Source organism: Podarcis raffonei, chromosome 16 (assembly GCF_027172205.1).
Source record: "Podarcis raffonei isolate rPodRaf1 chromosome 16, rPodRaf1.pri, whole genome shotgun sequence".
Classification (NCBI taxonomy): Eukaryota; Metazoa; Chordata; class Lepidosauria; order Squamata; family Lacertidae; genus Podarcis; species Podarcis raffonei.
The window spans coordinates 42,567,900-42,582,144 of record NC_070617.1 but is presented as its reverse complement, the minus strand read 5'-3'; the positions used below and the strand labels follow the sequence as shown (position 1 = coordinate 42,582,144).

The 14,245-nt window shown below is 47.4% G+C and overlaps 1 protein-coding gene across 3 annotated transcripts in view; it reads left to right on the top strand.

The window, feature by feature from the left end:
- The window catches only part of MYO18B (myosin XVIIIB), a 288,747-nt gene that overhangs the window by 125,616 nt on the left and 148,886 nt on the right, over positions 1-14,245 (top strand). For all 3 annotated transcript variants that reach the window (XR_008327976.1, XM_053368460.1, XM_053368459.1), the window contains exon 26: positions 9,521-9,629. Coding sequence is in view for 2 of the 3 variants with exons in the window: in XM_053368460.1 (XP_053224435.1) it covers positions 9,521-9,629 (109 nt within the window). In the remaining variant the exon portion in view is untranslated. The remainder of the gene's footprint in view (positions 1-9,520; positions 9,630-14,245) is intronic.

Below are 14,245 nucleotides of genomic sequence, written 5' to 3'. Positions count from 1 at the left end.
CCCATCGTGGGCGGGCCTGATCCCGCTGGCCGGTTGCACACCAGGGGGAGAGAACGGCATCCAGCACTCACGCCCCCAGCACTGGAGCACCCGGAACCCACACCCGAAGAGGGGGAGGGGGGAAGGGGGGGCTTCAAGGGGGGATGGATGTCAGAGGCTCAGGAGCAGAAGCACAGGGGAGAGAGCAAATAGAGAGCGGAGGAGAGGAATCCGAGGGGAGCGTAGGGGAATATGACAGTGACCCGAGAGATTCCATGAGCTTCTCCAGCGAATCAGAAGATTCCCAGAAGGGGGCGCCTATGGTAAGGGCGAGGGGGGTCCCAGGGGGGACGCACCAGAAGCAAGGGGCCAGCGGGGACTCCCAAGGGAGCAGCGGAGGATCAGGACCAGCTCCCCCACCAGAGCGCAGTGGGGGGGAAGAGTCACATGAGTCAGGACCAGCCTCTCCTCCAGCGGGGAGAGAAGATGAGTCAGGGATAACCACGCCCCCATCGGAAAGTGGGGAAACGGAGGGAAGGTCAGGTCCAGCTAGCCTCCCCGAAGGAGGGAGCAGTGACACAAGTGTAACGGTCAGAAGGAAAGTGGGAGGCTGCGCGCGCGCCAAGTTCAAATGTGCAGGAGCGCGGGACAGCAGAAAACCCGGATTGGGAGCCAGGTCCTAAAGCCCGGAGGAGGGAGGGGGAAGAGTCAGGGGACTCAGCGTCAGAGGAGTCTAGGAAGGGTGAGACCCCGACTAGCAGTCGGACCCAGAGAAGGAAGGAACAGAGGAAGAGGTGGAGTAAGGCTAGAATCTTAAGCTGGTGTCAGGGGGGAGGAGATTCAGATGGAGCTTCGGCGGTCTAAGGTTACAGACGTAGCGTTGCACACTGCGCGTGTGGAAGTGAAACTGAACTTCAATAAAGACTTTTATACTAAAGAACGAAGCAGTGTTGGTCTTGTGTGAGCTGGGACCTCAGGCAGCGCTGACAGGTGGAGTAAAGGATCAAGATAAGGGAAATTAGAGACATAATAACTGGAAATATATAATTATAAATAAGATTGGAAAAAGGGTTAGAATTTGCTGAACTTGACGGAATAAAGAGGAATACAAAAAAGGGAGATGTGAGGAGGTCAGGAAAGAGGGATATGGAACTTTGAAATTTAAAAGTGGAATTTTCTTTTCTTTATTTTCTTTATCTTGTTAAGTGTGTATTTTATGTCTGTTGTTTTTGTTCTTGTTTTGTTATATGTGATATATGTTTTGTAAAACTTTAATAAACATTTAAAAAAAAAAGAAGAAGATCATGTTAGGTCCGGAAGGAGGTTGTGGGCACTCAGCTGGATGAGGCTCAGGGCAGGTGAGGATCATATTCTTTGTCAAGTGGAGAGGCACAGGGAAGCAATCCAGAGACTCTCTGTTTGCTCAGTTTTCTCTGTTTTCTCTGTTGATGAACCATGGCTTGGCTGCTTCAGGGAACTCCACTGGACGGTGACTTTGGGACTGACCTTGCATGTGTAATAGAGACTTGGTTGGATGAAGCAGATGGGTCTGTTCTTGCTGCTGCTTGTCCACCAGGTTTCTTTTACGCACAGCAACCCAGGTCATGTGAGCAGGGAGGGGGGATTGCAGTGACTTTTAGGAAGTCATTAGTTTACACCAGACATCCTATTGGGAAGACCCAGTTTTCTGAGTGCATGCTCTGGAAGTTGGGCAATAGGGGCAGTAGAGGATTCCTTTTGGCGTAATGATCTCCCCACTGCACCAAGGATCCCCTGGCCGAGCTGCTTCAGGTCATTGCGTATGTTCTCCTGGAGACATCTAGTTTGGTTTTTCTAGGGGGTTTTAACATCCATGCCAACATGACCTTACAAGGGGCCGCTCGGGACTTCATGGAAAGCATGACCTCCATGGGGCTGTCCCTGAATAAGTTTGGCCCAACTCATAGTCGTGGATATGCCTCAGACCTGGTGTTCACCTCTATGGATGTGGGTGACACTGAGTAAAAGTGAAACTAAAGAAGTGCCATGGTTGGATCACTTCCTGGTGCAACTGGACTTCTCTGTGACCCTTCCCCTCTGCAGGGAGGTGGGACCGATTTGGATGCTCCGCCCCTGCCTCTTAATGGATCCAAATGGTTTCCAGAGACTGGTAGGGGAAGTTTTACCCCATGTTGATGGCCTTTCAGCTGATTCCCTGATGGCCTGCTGGAATGCGGAGCTAACCAGGGCTATCGACTGTCTAGTTCCGATTGCACGGAGCCCAGACAGCCCCGTGGTTTTCTCCAGGGCTGAGGGTGATGAAATAATCACTTTGAGATGGTTAGAACGGCGGTGGCAGACTCTCACTCTGTGTTTTTTTAAAAACATAATTTTATTGGATTTTTACAATTTTATAGTCACTCAAACAACACAATGTAACATTTGTCATATACTGTAAAAGAAAAAGACACCCCACCCCACCATGACTTCCCTCAACTTCGCCTTCTGGTTCTTTAAATATTTACAACTTCTGCTTAATTATTATCTTATTTTTATATTCATATACCTTAATGCTCTTAATTTCTTTTCAGTTTTATGTCAAAATTTCTTTCATAATTACATCTTACATTTCAATTTCATTCCATGTTATCCTTTGGTCTTATTTTCTCACTTGTAAGTGTTTAATCAAACCCTGCTAGTGAGTCCATTTCTTTACAGTATTTCTGTAAATACAGCATAAAGGGTTCCCAGTATTTTTTAAATTCTTCCTTATCATTGTGGAAAACTCATTCTGAATAGGACTAGACACAGGTTAGAGCTCAACATCGGGCCTACCAAGTGGCGATAGCAACAGCAAAGAGAACCTTCTTCACCGCCTCTATTGCATCTGCAGAAAACAGCAGCAGGAGACTCTCTCAGGTGGTTCACAATGTAACGGAACCACCTTCGCCATTGGGGCCCAGTAAGGACCCCAAAATCTCCTACAATATTTTGCAAAGTTTTTTTGCAGATAAAGTCGCTCGGACTCAGAAAGAGGTAGACTCTACCATGGGAGTGAGAGAGTGCTGTCTAGTCAAGTTGTACGGGATCAATTTCAATCTGTTACCCCTGAGGATGAGGACAGGCTGCTTGGACAAGTGAAACCGACCACCTGTCTCCTTGATCCTTGCCCATCCTGGTGCATAAAAGCGAGCTGGGAAGGGCTGGGCAATGGGCTCTGCGGGGTGGTGAATGCTTCCCTTTGTGAGGGAGCCCTCCCAGACCCGCTGAAAGAGGTGGTCATTAAACCACTTCTTAAAAAAACATCTTTAGACTCAGCCAATATGGCCAACCCCCTTCATGGATCACTGCCTTGCTGTGGCGAAGGGGCTTGAATAACTCAGAGAAGCTATGAGGTATGCCATGTAGGGCCACCCAAGATGGACAGGTCATAGTGGAGAGTTTTGACCAAATGTCATCCACTTGGAGCAGGAATCAGCAAACCACTCCAGTATCCCTGCCAAGAAAACTCCGTGGACAAAACAGGCATATAAAAGTTATGACCCTGGAAGATGAGCCCCTCAGGTCGGAAGGCGTCCAACATGCTACTGCAGAAGAGCGGAGGACAAGTACAAGTAGATTCAGAGCTGATGAAGCGGCTGGGCCAAAGCCGAAAGGTCGCTCAGTTGTGGATATGCCTGGAAGCGAAAGGAAAGTCCAATGCTGTAAAGAAAAATATTGCATAGGAACCTAGAATGTAAGAACCATGAACCTTGGTAAGTTGGATGTGGTCAAAAATGAGATGGCAAGAATAAATATTGACATCCTGGGCATCAGTGAGCTAAAACAGACAGGAATTCAGCTCGGATGACCATCATATCTACTACTGTGGGCAAGAATCCCATAAAAGAAATGGAGTGGCCTTCATAGTCAACAAAAGAGTGGCAAAAGCTGTACTGGGATGCAATCTCAAAAATGATAGAATGATCTCGATACGAATCCAAGGCAGACCTTTTAGCATCACAGTAATCCAAGTTTATGCACCAACCACTGGTGCTGAAGAAACTGAAATTGAGCAATTCTATGAAGACTTACAACACCTTTTAGAAATGACACCAAAGAAGGATGTTCTTCTCATTATAGGGGATTGGAATGCTAAAGTAGGGAGTCAAGAGATAAAAGGAACAACTGGCAAGTTTGGCCTTGGAGTTCAAAACGAAGCAGGGCAAAGGCTAACAGAGTTCTGCCAAGAGAACAAGCTGGTCATCACAAACACTCTTTTCCAACAACACAAGAGACGACTCTACACATGGACATCACCAGATGGGCAGCATCGAAATCAGATTGATTATATTCTCTGCAGCCAAAGATGGAGAAGCTCTATACAGTCAGCAAAAACAAGATCTGGAGCTGACTGTGGCTCAGATCATCGACTTCTTATAGCAAAATTCAAGCTTAAACTGAAGAGGCAGCAATGAAAACCATCCCAATGAAAAGCAAGAAAGCAAAGTGGCTGTCCAACGAGCGGGGGAGAGAAGGCAAGCAAAATGTTAGGCAGATAGTGAAAGATGCAGGAAATTGAATGCAGATTTCCAAAAAATAGCAAGGAGAGACAAGAAGGCCTTCTTAAACGAGCAATGCAAAGAAATAGAGGAAAACAACAGAATGGGAAGAACCAGAGATCTGTTCAAGAAAATTGGAGATATGAAAGGAACATTTCGTACAAAGATTACCATAATAAAAGACAAAAGTGGTAAGGACCTAACAGAAGCAGAAGACATCAAGAAGAGGTGGCAAGAATACACAGAGGAATTATACCAGAAAGATATGGATGGCTCGTATACCCCAGGTAGTGTGGTTGCTGACCTTGAGCCAGACATCCTGGAGAGTGAAGTCAAATGGGCCTTAGAAAGCACTGCTAATAACAAGGCCAGTGGAAGTGATGATATTCCAGCTGAACTATTTAAAATTTAAAAGGATGATGCTGTTAAGGTGCTCCACTCAATATGCCAGCAAATTTGGAAACCTCAGCAGTGGCCAGAGAATTGAAGATCAGTCTACATCCCAATCCCAAAGAAGGGCAGTGCCAAAGAATGCCCCAACTACTGCACAATTGCACTCATTTCACACACTAGCAAGGTTATGCTTAAAATTCTACAAGGAAAACCTAAGCAGTATGTGGACTGAGAACTCCCAGAAGTGCAAGCTGGATTTCGAAGGGGCAGAGGAACCAGAGACCAAATTGCAAACATGCGCTGGATTATGGAGAAAGCTAGAGAGTTCCAGAAAGACATCTACTTCTGCTGCATTGACTTTGCAAAAGCCTTTGACTGTGTAGGCCACAGCAAACTATGGCAAGTTCTTAAAGAAATGGGAGTGCCTGATCACCTCATCTGTCTCCTGAGAAATCTCTATGTGAGACAAGAAGCTACAGTTAGAACTGGATATGGAACAACTGATTGGTTCAAAATTGGGAAAGGAGTACGACAAGGCTGTATAATGTCTTCCTGCTTATTTAACTTATATGCAGAATTCATCATGCGAAAGGCTGGGCTGGATGAATCCCAAGCCAGAATTAAGATTGCCAGAAGAAATATCAACAACCTCAGATATGCAGATGACACAACCTTGATGGCAGAAAGTGAGGAGGAATTAAAGGACCTCTTAATGAGGGTGAAAGACGAGAGCGCAAAATATGGTCTAAAGCTCAACATCAAAAAAAACAAAGATCATGGCTACTTGGCCCATCACCTCCTGGCAAATAGAAGGGGAAGAAATGGAGGCAGTGAGAGATTTTACTTTCTTGGGCTCCATGATCACGGCAGATGGTGACAGCAGTCACGAAATTAAAAGACGCCTGCTTCTTGGGAGGAAAGCAATGACAAACCTAGACAGCATCTTAAAAAGTAGAGACATCACCTTGCCAACAAAGGTCTGTATAGTTAAAGCTATGGTTTTCCCAGTAGTGATGTATAGAAATGAGAGCTGGACCATAAAGAAGGCCGCTCGCCGAAGAATTGATGCTTTTGAGTTATGGTGTTGGAAAGACTCTTGAGAGTCCCATGGACTGCAAGAAGATCAAACCTCTCCATTCTGAAGGAAATCGGCCCTGAGTGCTCACTGGAAGAACAGATCGTGAAGCTGAGGCTCCAATACTTTGGCCACTTCATGAGACGAGAAGACTCCCTGGAAAAGACCCTGATGCTGGGAAAGATGGAGGGCACAAGTAGAAGGGGATGACAGAGGACAAGATGGTTGGACAGTGTTTTCAAAGCTACCAGCATGAGTTTGACCAAACTGCGGGAGGCAGTGGAAGACAGGAGTGCCTGGCGTGCTCTGGTCCATGGGGTCATGAAGAGTCGGACACAACTAAACGACTAAACAACAACAACAATATGGCCAACTATTACCCGGTCTCAAATCTTCCATTCTTGGGCAAGGTGATTGAGTGTGTGATTGCTGAGCAACTCCAGGCACGCCTGGAAGAAGCGGACCATTTGGATCCCTTCCAGTCAGGATTCAGGCCTCAGCATGGGACTGAAACTGCCTTGGTCGCACTGGTTGATGATCTCTGGCAGGCTAGGGACAAAGGTGAAAGCTGTTTCCTAGTTCTGCTGGATCTCTCAGTGGCCTTTGATACCATTGACCATAGCATCCTTCTTGACCGTCTAGAGGAGCTGGGAGCTGGGGACACTATTATACAGTGGTTCTGCTCCTTCTCCTGGGCCGTGTTCTGAAAGTGGTGGTGGGGGGTGAGTGTTCAGACCCCTGGGCTCTCACTTGTGGGGTGCCTCAGGGTTCTGTCCTCTTCCCCATGCTTTTTAACATCTATATAAAGCCGCTGGGAGAGATCATCAGGGGGTTTGGGCTGGGTGTTCATCAGTATGCGGATGATACCCAGCTCTATCTCTCTTCTAAATCAGAACCAGTGAAGGTGATGAAGGTCCTGTGTGAGTGTGATGGCCTGGGAATCTGATTCAGAGGCTGAACCGGAGGAATCCCAGCCCGCACAGGAGTCCCTGCCTCCAGGGCCAGCTGAGCCGGGGCAGGGCCTTGAATCTGAAGCGCCTGCACCTGTGCCGGATCCTCAGGAGCAGACACCAGATGAATCCACTCGGGCTCCGGAGGTGATTGAGGACCCATTGCCTATAGGTTCACCTCTCCCAGCCCTGTCAGGGGAAGGTGAGCCTCCCCCTGGGTCCAGTAACCCTCCAGCCTCTCCTGAGCTGCAGAGGCTCAGGGCAGAGAGGCGGAGGGAACTGGGTTCTCTCAGGAGGAGTGCTCGCCTTAAGGCCAGGAGAGGCGGGTCACCTGTGGGCCGGGACTGCCCCTGGCCTCAGAGAAGATAAAGGCCAGTCAGCCCGGTCCCAGGTTGTGGGAGCAACGTCGCTGGAAACCTGCTTCTGCCAGCACCCAGTCCTGTTCTTCCGGAGTTCCCGGCCATGCCCGGCTTCTTGCTTCGGATCCTGCTTCGCCCTTTGTAGACTGTCTCTAGACCCTTGACCCAGGACCGGACTCTGACCACGCCTCACGGTAACCTCCCCCCGGGACCAGCACAGTGAGTGTCTGGAGGAGGTTGGAGGATGGATGGTGGCTAACAGATTGAGGCTGAATCCTGACAAGACAGAAGTACTGTTTTGGGGGAACATGGTGGGCAGGTTTGGGTGACTCCCTGGTCCTGAATGGGGTAACTGTGCCCCTGAAGGACCAGGTGCGTAGTCTGGGAGTCATTTTGGACTCACAGCTGTCCATGGAGGCACAGGTCAATTCTGTATCCAGGGCAGCTGTCTACCAGCTCCATCTAGTACGCAGGTTGAGACCCTACCTGCCCGGGGACTGTCTCGCCAGAGTGGTGCATACTCTGGTTATCTCTCACTTGGACTCCTGCAGTGCACTCTATGTGGGGCTACCTTTGAATGTGACCACAACTAATCCAGAATGCAGCAGCTAGATTAGTGACTGGGAGTGGCCGCTGAGACCATATAACACCAGTCCTGAAAGACCTGCAGTGGCTCCTAGTATGTTTCCGAGCACAATTCAAAGTGTTGGTGCTGCCCTCTAAAGCCCTAAACTGCCTCGTCCCAGTATACCTGAAGGAGTGCCTCCACCCCCATTGTTCTATCCGGACACTGAGGTCCAGCTCCGAGGGCCTTTTGGCAATTCCCTCACTGTGAGAAGCGAAGCTTCAGGGAACAAAGTAGAGGGCCTTCTTGGTAGTGGTGCCTGCCCTCCCATCAGATGTCAAGGAAATAAATAACTATGTTACTTTTAGAAGACATCTGAAGGCAGCCCTGTTTAGAGAAGTTTTTAATGTTTGATGTTTTGTCGTATTATTATTAATAATATTTATAATAATAATATTCTGTTGGGAGCCACCCAGAGTGGCTGGGGAAACCCAGCGAGATGGGTGGGGTATAAAGAATAAATTGTTTTGTTTTGTTTTGTTTTTTTAATTATTATTATTATTATTATTATTATTAGATCCTTAACCTCTTGAGAGGCTCCGTGGGAGCAGCTGTGGGTGGTGGACATGAATGTGGGTTCAAATGTACCAGGTGCGTAGTCTGGGAGTCATTTTGGACTCACAGCTGTCCATGGAGGCACAGGTCAATTCTCTATCCAGGGCAGCTGTCTACCAGCTCCATCTAGTACGCAGGTTGAGACCCTACCTGCCCGGGGACTGTCTCGCCAGAGTGGTGCATACTCTGGTTATCTCTCACTTGGACTCCTGCAGTGCACTCTATGTGGGGCTACCTTTGAATGTGACCACAACTAATCCAGAATGCAGCAGCTAGATTAGTGACTGGGAGTGGCCGCTGAGACCATATAACACCAGTCCTGAAAGACCTGCAGTGGCTCCTAGTATGTTTCCGAGCACAATTCAAAGTGTTGGTGCTGCCCTCTAAAGCCCTAAACTGCCTCGTCCCAGTATACCTGAAGGAGTGCCTCCACCCCCATTGTTCTATCCGGACACTGAGGTCCAGCTCCGAGGGCCTTTTGGCAATTCCCTCACTGTGAGAAGCGAAGCTTCAGGGAACAAAGTAGAGGGCCTTCTTGGTAGTGGTGCCTGCCCTCCCATCAGATGTCAAGGAAATAAATAACTATGTTACTTTTAGAAGACATCTGAAGGCAGCCCTGTTTAGAGAAGTTTTTAATGTTTGATGTTTTGTCGTATTATTATTAATAATATTTATAATAATAATATTCTGTTGGGAGCCACCCAGAGTGGCTGGGGAAACCCAGCGAGATGGGTGGGGTATAAAGAATAAATTGTTTTGTTTTGTTTTGTTTTTTTAATTATTATTATTATTATTATTATTATTAGATCCTTAACCTCTTGAGAGGCTCCGTGGGAGCAGCTGTGGGTGGTGGACATGAATGTGGGTTCAAATGTACCAGCCCTGCCTTTAACACCTGTGTATATTTTTGAGGGATTGACTGGAGCTCTCTTTTAAGGACACACACTTGGCACTTGGGCTCTTCTGGGATTGCTGTGGGAAACCCTGGTCCCTGAGAGCCTGCAAGGAGCACAATGGCTGTGCAGCATGTGAAGCAGGCCATCTGAGTCACTCTTCTGTTTCAGACCAAGCATGACCAACTGCAGAAGAAGCTGGAGTCGGCAGAGAAGCAGCTGGAAGAGGCACAGCAGCAGCTTCATTTGCACGAAACTGGGGCAAGCAGCTCTGGCAAAGGTAGGGGGCATCCTTCAAATGGCAGGCTTTCTTACTTCATGGCATCTCCTTCCTCCAAGTCTAAGTTCACTCTCTGAAATTCTGGACTATATTTTAGGTAACCAAAAAGTTGTGTTTTGAGATGTCGTTTTCTTCCTTCCTTCCAAATTCATTCCTTCCCTTAAGCCTTAATTTCCAGCCTCCTTGTAACTTAGTCGCCTGCTTCCCTCCCCTGTTCTTTTCTCTCTGCCATCATTCCAGATTGCTCCATCCAACAGTTCTCAGGAGTGACATCTGTCTCTCCTCGTCATTCTGACTGGAGAGAGGCAGCAGGGTGGTGCTGAGAGTATGTCAGTTTGCGTAAAACCTCATCTTGGCTGCCCTGAAGAATTTGTGCTCCAGATATGTCAGGCAGATTTTGTAGCAGCAGATTGCTCAGGAAGCCTTGCGAATTGGTGTTTCAGTGTCCGCACACAACAGCTAAGGTTATTGTGAAGGTTGAGAGAGAAAAGAGCTGAGTTTTATTTCCTCAACTCCCCCCCCCCCCAATCCCCGGTACCAAGACTGTGTGGAGATGTGCAAAGGCTCCTAATTTGTGGGGAAATTGCTTTAGGTGGCTGAAGTTATGGCAAATCCACTTCAAAATGGGAGCAAAGGCCTTCTTCCTGCATACAGAAGCCAACTGTGCTGGCACCTGAATCTTACATCAACAGCACAAGCAACAGGATTCAAACCTGAAGCAGTGGACTAAGTTAGGGGGTGCATAGCAAACTGTGTGACATGCATGGCTCTGTCTGCTGATGGAGATGAATGGCCGGGAAGTTCAGAAGGAACAGTTAAGGGATGCCACCACTGTCCCCCCACCATCTACCCCCTGAAGCACTTGCTCACTCTGCCTAATGATAGAGCTGGCCTGCGATATTTCAATCCAAACACTACTTCTGTGATACAGGTGGTACCATTCAGCAATTTGCACCAGCTTCTGAAGTCATACCATTTTAAGCCATTAGCTTTCAGTTGTGTTCCCACCACATGTGTTTAAGCTCTGCAGCCATGTAGATCAAGGAACTCCATCAAACTATCTCACAAGTTTAGTGCAGCGGATTCTGATGTGTCAGCATCATTGCTATCATTTAAGACGGATATTGACAAGCTGAAATTTGTGCAGAGGAAGGTGGCCAAGATGATGAAGGGTTTAGAAAGCAAACCTTATGAGGAACAGTTGAGGGAGTGTATGGGTAGCCTTGAAAAGAGGAGACTGAATACCTGGAGGGCTGTCGCCTGGAAGGTGGAAGAAGCTTGTTTTCTGTTGCTGCTGCTGCTACTGCTTCAGAGGGAAAGATGAATTCAAATTGCAAGAAAGGAGAGTCCAACTCAACTGTAGGAAGAACTATCTGACAGTAAGAGCCATGTGTCAAGAGCTGGAGTCAAGCGTAGGTCAGCAATAAAAAACATGGTTTCAGTGAAAACTCTTTATTCAAAGAAACCAAAACTGTGCAGGCCTAGTGATCCCAGCACTCTTTCCAGTAGGTATTGCCTCAGTGAGGCAGCACTCTTCCCGCTGCTCTCTGAGGCTCCTGCTCTCCAGGGTCTTTCCCAAGTAGTCGCCAACTGCCTCTGTGCACAACCAATCTCTGCTCTGCTCTTTTCACTTCTCTGCATGTTCTAGGAGACCAGGGGGTTGGGTTGTAGCAGGAGGGGGAGACTCCCTGGATTCTTCATCTGCCTGACTCAGCTCTGCTTCTTAGCCACCCTCCTCTCCAGCCTCCACTTCAGCCTCAGAGTCTGAACTGCTCTCTGCCGCAGCCACTTCCTGCTCACTAAACCCTGTTACGTCTTCTGCCTCTGACACCTCCTCCTCCCAGTGTGCTCCCTCTTCTTCTTCCAACCACTCATTGTCCCACCACCAACCCCTGGCTCTGAGCCTTCTTCCCCTGGGGTTTCCCCAGTTGGGGCCTCCCACCACTTCTCTGCACCGCCCCCCCCCAGTCCATGACACCATGGAGTGGAATGGACTCCCTTGAATGGTGGTGGATTCTCCTTCCATGGAGGTTTTTAAACAGAGTGTGGAAGACTATCTGTTAGGGATTCTTTAGCTGTGATTTTTGCATTGCAGGGACTTGGACTAGATGACCCTTGGGGATACCTTCCAATTCTACCATTCTATGATTCTGTTACCTTTCAGCATCTCTGTTCAAGGCCATTTCAAATCAATGGGGCTATTTTGAAAGGAAAACAGGATGCCCCTTTAAGCCAGATATTGTTGGATCCCAACTCCCATCAGCCCTTTAGCTAGCATGCCCAGTGGTCAGTGTTGATGGGAGTTGTAGTTCAGCATCATCTTCAGGGGACCAGGCTGGGTACCCTGCCTTCAAGCAGAGTGCTCCATTTTATCAGAACCATTAAATAAAAATGTTAGAAAGTGTATAAGGACAATACCTTTACTGGGTCAACCAAGAAGTCCCCCCAAAATTATTGCTTTTATCTGTCCTGAATTTTCCAGCATTCAGCTTCATTAGACATCCACACATTCTGGTGCTCTAAGAGGTGGAGAAATTTCCCCCCTCTATCCACTTTTTATCCACTTTTTGTGGCAATGTTAAGGATAGTAGGAAAGGACATATTGAATAACTATTATCCTTCCTTCACTCACGCTAGTAAGTGCGGTAGCAGAGCAGATTCCCCTCAATATAGCTAAAAGCTAGTTTGGGGGTTCCTTTGAATCTCTTAGTTAAGATTATTTCCTGGTGTCCCCTTTGATCCCTCTTAAAAGAATAAAGACACAAGAGTCTGAGTAAAGTAACAAAAAGTTTACTCACATTTCAGTTCATGATTTGATCCCTGAAAGGCAGGTTTTACTTGGTACTTACACAAACAAAGTGTGGGTTCATCTCATATGGAGACTGAACTCATGCACTGTTGGCTGAGAGTCAGCAGACAGCAAAATTACATTACAAAATGTAATTAAATTACAAAATGGCAGCAGGACAGCAGCATGGCAGCAAAAGAGCAGCAAGACAATAGAAAGACAAAACAGCTTCCGGCGAACTGCAGACATGATAAGAAGTGCGAGATAACCCTCTGGGGGGGTCTCGAGCGGTGTGGGGGCTATTTGAGAGGTTTCGCGAAGGCTACGCGGACCTCGGAACCTCGGGAAGAGATCCTGAGGGGCACTGGTACCCAGCAGTGCCCAAAGGTGCTCTCTTGCTCCCTGGGTCTTTATAATAGACTCAGGGACGGGATTGAGCTGCGGGCACGAAGGGGGAGCAACTTTAAACCCACACCGTGAAGCCTCAGACTTCTTATGAAAGCAGTTAGCTTCCAAAACCAACAATGAATTTGGACCTACAGCTGACGGAGCTTATCCGAGCACTGCTTTAAAACTTGAGATCTATTAGAATTCGGCGAGTTACGGGATGCAGAAAGGGAGTCCGTCCCAGACAACTGGGAGAAAATGGCTCACGATGGAAGGTTGGAGGAAGGAGGAGAGAAAAAAAGTTTCCGCTGAGTGAGTGTTACTTTTTAAGCCCTCGAACACGAACTACAAAGTGTTGAGGCAAAGCTACTTTTGAAATGACTACTGGGGGAAAAGTACTGTAGGTGTCTTTTGATCGGCTTGGGACGGGTCTCTGTCGGACGGAGGCAAATCACTAAATAATTCATCGCACTCCTCCATTTTAAGTGAAGAGGGTCTCAGTCATACTGGACTTGCAAAAAGATTTGGCTGCAGACTCAAAGAGAAATCAAGGAGAAACCCTGACGGTAGGAGAACCGCGTGGTGGTGGTTTCTACACTGACTTTTAACAGTTTCCTGAGGGAGCCAAGACTAATATTAAAGGAACAAAGAAAAACAAGATGGGGGGGGGTTTATCTTCCCCCTCCCTCCCCCCCTCCATCATCGGGAGGAAGAAGAAGCCGGAAATTACGCTTCGGGAACTTGGGAGCCTTACACAACCCGCGCGTGGTTTGAAACAACCTTATGGACTGATAGAAGAAGAGAAGAAAACACATGGGGGATAATAAATAAACTCTTACCCTTTGCCTTATGGAATATCTGCCTGAAGACTCTCAGACTTCCCTGCTGCCTCCTGTGTGTTGTAGGACATGGGGAGAGGAGGGATAGAAGTGATGGACGTGCTGGGAGTGACGAGACAGCGTGTGGATTAGGGACTGCCACCGTGTGGGGAGCTAAAAAATTACATTCTAAAAGCAAAGAAGGCGGGAAAGTGCTCCCCTTGGTGGCTGGCTGAAACATTGTGTGGACTGACTTTGTGTGATATATATATAAGATCTAAATTTTTGTATAATATATATCTAAGATGTCCAGGAAAAATGGGGGAAAGGGAATAGGGACTCCAGCAGAGAGACGCCCATCTAGGCAAGAAAATGGAAAAGAAAACAGGGAATATGAGAGCTTACTGGGGGAAATAAGAAAAGAGTTTAAGCAGAATGAGCAATATATAGAGAGAAAATTATTGGAGGTCTAGGAAGCCTTAGACAAAAAATTGGAAATGGTGGTGGGAGAGTTGACAGGGAAGGTAAAAGACTTGGAAATAAGAACTAAGGTGGTAGAGGATTCAACCAAGCGCACACAGAAAGATCTAAAGGAAGTAAAAAGACAGACAGAACAAATTAGA